Source organism: Heloderma suspectum, chromosome 4 (assembly GCF_057233095.1).
Source record: "Heloderma suspectum isolate Gila_16-S chromosome 4, 16-S_ref, whole genome shotgun sequence".
Lineage (NCBI taxonomy): Eukaryota > Metazoa > Chordata > Lepidosauria > Squamata > Helodermatidae > Heloderma > Heloderma suspectum.
This window is the reverse complement of record NC_139461.1, coordinates 257,980,421-257,987,746: the sequence shown is the minus strand read 5'-3', so window position 1 is coordinate 257,987,746 and position 7,326 is coordinate 257,980,421. Positions and strand designations below refer to the sequence as shown.

The window sequence follows — 7,326 nt, the reverse complement described above, 5'->3', positions numbered from 1 at the left end:
GTCCCTTTCAAGATGTTGTCAGGTTGATCTCATGTGCATTTGTTGCCACTGAAGGTCTGTCTCATATGTTGCAGGGATTCATGGAATTATTGCATTTATTTATTGAACATCTTTTTGCCCTTCCTTCTAACCAAGGGTTCTCAGAAAGGCCAATTTAAGTTGTTACATAGATGGCAACAATGGCAAAATGGCCACTCACTCTGTATTTTATTTAATTGCATTTTTAGATGGAACTGAACTGAAGCCAAGTGTTGTTTAGAAGAACTGCCTTTTTCCATCCTGAACTGAGATCCATCATGGCAGCGGGTGTAGCAGCATGGCTGCCCTTTGCCAGAGCAGCTGCCATAGGATGGATGCCAGTAGCCAACTGTCCTATGCCACTGGCCCCAGCGGATAAAAATAAGCGGCAGGATGAGCTGATAATTCTTAATGTGAGTGGCAGGCGCTTCCAGACATGGAGGACTACCTTGGAAAGGTATCCTGACACTCTGCTTGGCAGCACAGAAAAAGAGTTCTTCTTCAACGAAGACACAAAGGAATATTTTTTTGACCGAGACCCTGACGTCTTCAGGTGTATCTTAAACTTTTACAGAACTGGGAGACTGCACTACCCAAGGTATGAATGCATCTCGGCCTATGATGAGGAGCTTGCCTTTTATGGGATCCTACCTGATATCATTGGGGACTGCTGTTATGAAGAGTACAAAGACAGGAAACGGGAAAATGCTGAGCGGTTGATGGATGACAGTGACTCCGAGAATAAGCAAGAGTCTATGCCAGCCCTGAGCTTCCGGCAGACCATGTGGCGAGCCTTTGAGAACCCCCATACCAGCACCTTAGCCTTAGTCTTTTACTACGTCACCGGCTTCTTTATTGCCGTCTCTGTGATCACCAATGTAGTGGAGACTGTACCGTGTGGCACAATTCCTGGCAACAGGGAACTGCCCTGTGGGGAAAGATATGAGATGGCTTTTTTCTGCTTGGACACTGCTTGTGTTATGATTTTCACAGTCGAGTATCTGATGCGACTCTTTGCAGCCCCCAGTCGCTACAGGTTCATCAGGAGTGTGATGAGCATCATTGATGTGGTGGCCATTATGCCCTACTACATTGGCTTGGTGATGACAGACAATGAAGATGTCAGTGGAGCCTTTGTGACTCTGAGGGTTTTCAGGGTGTTCCGGATTTTCAAGTTCTCCCGTCATTCCCAAGGCTTGCGAATCTTGGGGTACACTCTGAAGAGCTGTGCCTCTGAGCTTGGTTTTCTTCTCTTTTCTCTCACTATGGCAATCATCATCTTTGCTACTGTGATGTTTTATGCAGAGAAAGGATCTTCAGCCAGCAAGTTCACCAGCATTCCAGCTTCATTTTGGTACACTATTGTCACCATGACAACCCTGGGGTAAGTGCTGTACTTCTCTTTCCTGATCAAAGGCCAAATGTGCTGATTGGTGGAATTTGGTAAGTTTCTCAGGTTGCATATCTGATCCCACCCCAAAACATAGACTAAAGATTTAGTACTGAATATTTATTTATTTTCCTTTCATTGTCACCGTTTATATTACTTCTAACAAAGCAGAGTTACACATCTTTAAGCATACAATGTCATGGTAACTTTGTAGCAATGACAGCTGGCCCATAATGTTGTGGGGAAAAAAACACAGGTCTTAATATTTTAATCTAGGATCACATACAACATATCCTGCTTTCAGTTTTGATCAAAGGAGCAGGGACCTGTAAATATCTTCATTTTGTGTTGACTTAAAGAATCCACTTTTATTATGATATTATCTGAATGCTTTTCATATTGCCTTTGACAGCCGTTAAAATGACAGTAAATCCAAATAGAGATCAAAATGAACGAATAGGTTCTGAACTTGCCAGAAAGCAGCAGCAGCAACAACAACAACAACAACAAAAGTGGGCGGGGAGAGGAGAAACAACCCCAAATGTACGAAGAATTAATTTTTTTAAGCTTTCTTTGAAATCAAATGTATAAACACATTTATACCATGCATTCATCCATACACTCTCTCTCAAAGATACCTGCTTAAGCATGACAATATCTATCCTAACAACAATCACAACAATAACAACAACCTTCTTTCAGGCTATCATTGATAGTGATATCACATGCAATGGACACCGGCAGATATTCTACTGCTTTTAGATCTCTACTCAGTTTGTTCATTGCCCAGCTTTAGGGTGGCCACTTAAACATCATCTCCCAAAAGGACATGCATCATCAAAAAAGAGGACAAAATAAGGCACCAATTTGCATAACATTTCCACAGGGAAATTTATATGTAAAGGTGGACATTTAATGGAAATAATTATACTTTAAATAGAAATACAATATATCTCACCATACTTGAGAGAAGACTGACTAGGTGAGTTAGGCGAGACTGTGCTTGCTGCTCAGTCTGCTGTCTGGGTTCTAGCTGTGGATGGGCAATGTGAAGGCCCCTTCTCTCCATCCTTATGACTCTTTGATTTTAAACTGGACTTGGACTGGACACCTCTTCAAATGAGGAGACCTTCAAATGCAGGGCTGTCCTTTGGTAGCTCTCCAAAATGGAGGATTGCCCTCTGTAAAGTAGGACACCTGGCCACCCTACACAAACTGAGTAGAGAAAGAAAATATGAAATCCTGAGGATGCCTGCTTGAGATGATTATAAGAAGACAAATATGAAGCATGTAGTGCTAGCAATCATAACACTTATTTAGCTTCATTATTGCTAATAATGCATGTTTAGCATTGTTTGTGTTTTAAGAAACATCCTCAAGGAAGAATATAGTCTCGAAACATTTATAAATTGAATTTATGAGAAAGCTTAATAAACTTAGTTCATTGCACCCTGGGATTTTTCCCCTTCCCCCAATTAGATCCAGATAGGTACCAGGGGAGGGGGGGATACTGAGAGCTGGTAAGTTTTTAGAGAACAGGATTGGTCTGTTAACAGGAAATCATCCTGTTTGCACTCACAGCTTATGATTCAATGAAAGAGACTTGTGGCCATTGTAGCATGTCCACAGAACAATGGAGCATTACACATGCTTAAGCCCAACGAAATCAAAAGAAATCAATGGGCTTAACTGTGTTGAACTTGCTATTGGATTGTAGTCCAAGTGTACAGACAGACTCTAGATAATACAGATGGGTGCAATTATTGTGATCTAGTCAAAGGCAAGGAACACGTCGCTCTTGTAAGATTTTCACTTGTCTTTAAACTTCACATGGATTTTGTTGAATTGTCAACTTCAGATTTATTGATTATTTGTTATATTTTAGTCCTCACATTATCAAATGTTCTCTGGGTGAGATACATAATTAAATAACAGTACACAATGTCTGTCTTTTCAGTACACAATAAAAGAGAATAACAGTAGTCAGCACAAAAATACAAAAAAGCAGCTATTGCTACCCTCTATATGCAAATTTAAAATGTAAAATCTAGAATCTAAAATGCCTGGGTGAAAAGGGATGTCTTTGCCAGTGCCAAAAAGATAACACCGTGGGCACTAGGCAAGCCTCATTGGAGGTGAGGGGTAGGGCATTCCATGAGCAGGGCACCACAGCCAAGAAAGCCACCTAGGGGCAGGTACATATGGGGTTCAGATGGATGGTTCTACTACTAAAAACTGGAGGCTCCATTAAAAAAAAAGCATTCCTTCTCTTATGTGGGATGATAGTAGGTATGAGTTTTTTTCTCTTCCAGCCATCCAAAGCAGTCCAACGTTCTATGATCTTTACTTTAGAATTCTGTTTACCAGATTTGAAAATGTGAAAAATTTTCAGTTGAGTGTGTTTCTGCCCAGGAGTTCATGGCTTTTGATTTTTAAGCGTACAGCAGTTGCTTTCACGGTGCTCGATCATTAGATTTTGTACAGTGCCACACTTGTTTTTAACTGCTTCCATACCATGTGTAAAGAGTGTGAACGTGCAAGCCATCACAGGTTGAAAGGATTGAAACATAATTCTTCTCTCGAAAAGGTTAACAGCTCTGACTTTGGGATCTGCTGTTTTCTGGAAAACAAACAAATGTGAAACATTAATGAACATTAGGAGGTCTGCTCAAATGAATGGTCATCTTGTTACCAGTGTCAGTGGTTGTTGTTTTTAATCAGATCTGGAACATTACTATAGCAACTAAACAAACTGGCTGCTTTCCAGACTGAATGATATCATAGAATGTCTCTCAACTATATTTTGGCTTCCTCTGGTGAGATCAGGTCATATGTGGTGTGATGTTTTGGAAATTGTAGACTATTGGGGGAAGGCAGGGCGGAACAAAAGAAATCTAAAAAAAGGTTAATACTCACACATGAATTCAAGAGATCATTCCAAAAGGAAGGTTTGTTTGTTTTTCAAGGACAAGTAGTAGTGGTGGTGGTGGTGGTGGTGGTGGTGGTGGTGGTCATAATGTACAATGATGGCAAAAGTTAATAATGTTGTACAAATGTTCCATTTACTCATGGTGGCCTCCCAACACATGGGAGGGTAGTGGGCACATCCTGCAAATTCTTACAAATGCTGAATATAGGGGAAAGCATGCATGTAACCTGTGGTAAACACTTCCTAATATCACCTTTGATGTTTTGCCTAATATGACTCCATATGTCTCATATCAGTTTCACCAAGTGTATACATGCTCCTGAACATGTTGCTATGTCAGGACACAGAGTTGCCTTTAAAAGTTAATTAAGGGCAAATTAAAAATGTTGACAAAGCATTTGAAAAGTGGCATTCTGCAGCTATTTCCCCCCTTTTCAGGGACAGGATACTCTGAAATAAAACATACCTCCTTGTCAAAACATACAGGGAAGGATTCCATGGTACCGTTAGTTCCCTGTTTGGCTGAATGAAATGGTCCCTTGCATAGATCACCTTTCTGCACCTTTCTGTGTTCAGAGTCCAAACTGACCATTTTTGAGTACTTTAAAGTGTCTTCAGACAAAGATAATCATAGAAATTATAGTGGAAGTGCTTCAAACTGGCTGATGAGGCTAAAAAAAATTATAAACACTCAAATGGGATATTTAATGTTTAAGGAAGATATATTTAAGCTTTTTACCAACGACTGTCATCCCAAAGAGATTAATGTGCACATATCTGTTATTGTTGTCTGGGATTATTTTAAATGAAGGAAGCTGCTGTAGCAATCAGTTTGCGTTATCTAGATTTCTGACATCTTCTTAAGACTGCTTTGATACAGACTAATAAGGTCAAAACATCAGAGAAAGACATGTGGAGGGCAGAATCCAATGCTCTATGTATATCTCTTTCTTTAATGTGTCATGACTATATGTCATCTGTCACTGGAGATATTCAGCCAACCTGTTGCTTTAGATTTTTGTGAAAGTCTCATGCTGTCCTGTAGTGCACTGTTGCTTTAAGCTTTTCAAAGAACAACTCAAAACCAAGATGGTTGCCGTGGTGTTTCTGTACATTTGAAGAACCTGTTATGGAATTATTTCACTTTGGATTAGGTTCATAGATAGAATGCAAACATTTGTCTTTGAAGCAACATCCATGCATCTGAAAATTCAAAAATTAAAGCCCAGGATAATGATGGTGATGAAGATGATGATGGTAATGATGATGGTGAAACTGAAAGCAGTTTTGAGAGCCAGCTGTCCCACTGGGAAGCCATGTCCCTTTGTTACTCAGACTACTGTGCAAGGCAAGCTGGACCTCAAGTCCAGCTAGGTGGTTGAGTAGCAGGCAGTACCAGGTAACTCACTCTGGTCTATTATTATTGACTAGTTGGTCTCTCTAGTTTTCTTATAATTCTCTCCTTTGTTTGCAATGAAATGCTGATGCATAAGCTGAATCTCGTCCCATGACATCCCTCATATTGCATGTCCAGGACCCTCTCTGACAGGGCAGGCAACATGTAGCTCTCCAGATGTTAGTGAACTGCAATGCCCATCAGCCCTAGCCAGCAAAGTCAATAGTGAGGGATGATGAGAACTGCAGTCCAACAATATCTGGAGGGCAATGCATTCCCCATCTTTGCTCTGTGGTTTTGATACCTAGTAACACCAGAATAATGAAATCTTGTATCTTGACAAACTATGACTAGTGCGAGGCAGGCTAGGGTTCAGATTTGAGAATTTGAATTTTAATTTTTAATTTTTAATTTTGATCCCTAATAACACCAGAATACTAAAATCTCATATCTTGACAAACTAGCTATGGCTAGTGCAAGGGAGGCTAGGGTTCAGATTTGATTGAGAATTCTATGGGTTCAGAATTATGGTCTTGTTGTCACCACCAGTGCACCATTTCATAAACTTGTTTGCATATATCAGAGGTCGGCAATTTGTGGCCTTCCAGATGTTTGGTCCCATCAGCCCTACACAGCATAGCCAATGGTGAGGGATGCTGGGAGATGTAGTCCAAAGCATTTGGAGGGCCACAATTTGAATATCCCTGGCACAAATGAACTAAAGCTTGGAAAACACTTTAGACATTTTAAATTGCGGTAGGAAAAAAAAAGATTGATAACAATTACTGGGCCTTCATTAAGCTTGCCTCAGATTGTCTCAACCCTACCAAAATAACATTTTATTACACAACATTTATTTATAGCAAAAGATCAAAAACATCAAATTTGGCAGCTGTACTCAAGACACACACAAATCCATTTGTCGCATAAGTTTGAAAATCTTAGTCATAGCTTCCAAATCTCTGTTAAACTATAATCTGAGTCTAGGAGTCTAGGATTAGAATAAACTAATTCTTTAGTTTATTTTTAAACATAGAGTGTACTAAACTGGAATAGAAGAGTGTTTTTGTTCGAAGGCAGCTTAATGCTGCTGTTTGAGAGAAAAGTATTTATTGTCCAAGTTTAAGGAGGAGGTCAGTTAGATGTAACAGCATCATTTACAATATATCTCAAAAAGTCTAGGTGCTGTACAAGAATTAGCTATCAATATCAACTTATTATGTTTAGCTGATAAATCATCTGTGTTGTATGCATTTGAATATGTAATCATGCATATGTAATCAATTGCATATAAACAAATTTGCAGATTACCAAAATCTCAAAGTAGGTGCCCTTTGAGATGGTCGAGGAAATGGGAGATACTGTAACTTGAATTTAACAACAACAAAAAAACCCTGAAGCAAATAGCTACAATTTAGCTTTAAGGTAGTTTCATGCATGGCACAAAAATTGTCTCTGACAGTGCAATCCTGCGTGTGTCTACTTAGAAATAAGCCCCACTGAGTTCAATGTGACATACTCCGAGGTATAGGATTGCAACCTAAGCCTCTCACACACTAGATGGGTGCAGATGTGAATGATGCTTCTGCGGGA

At 39.8% G+C, this 7,326-nt stretch overlaps 1 protein-coding gene across 2 annotated transcripts in view; it reads left to right on the top strand.

The window, feature by feature from the left end:
- The first annotated feature begins 296 nt into the window (after positions 1–296).
- KCND3 (potassium voltage-gated channel subfamily D member 3) overlaps positions 297–7,326 on the top strand; it is a 479,226-nt gene continuing 472,196 nt past the window's right edge. For both annotated transcript variants that reach the window (XM_084848355.1, XM_084848354.1), the window contains exon 1: positions 297–1,402. In XM_084848355.1, coding sequence (XP_084704481.1) covers positions 297–1,402 — 1,106 coding nt within the window. The remainder of the gene's footprint in view (positions 1,403–7,326) is intronic.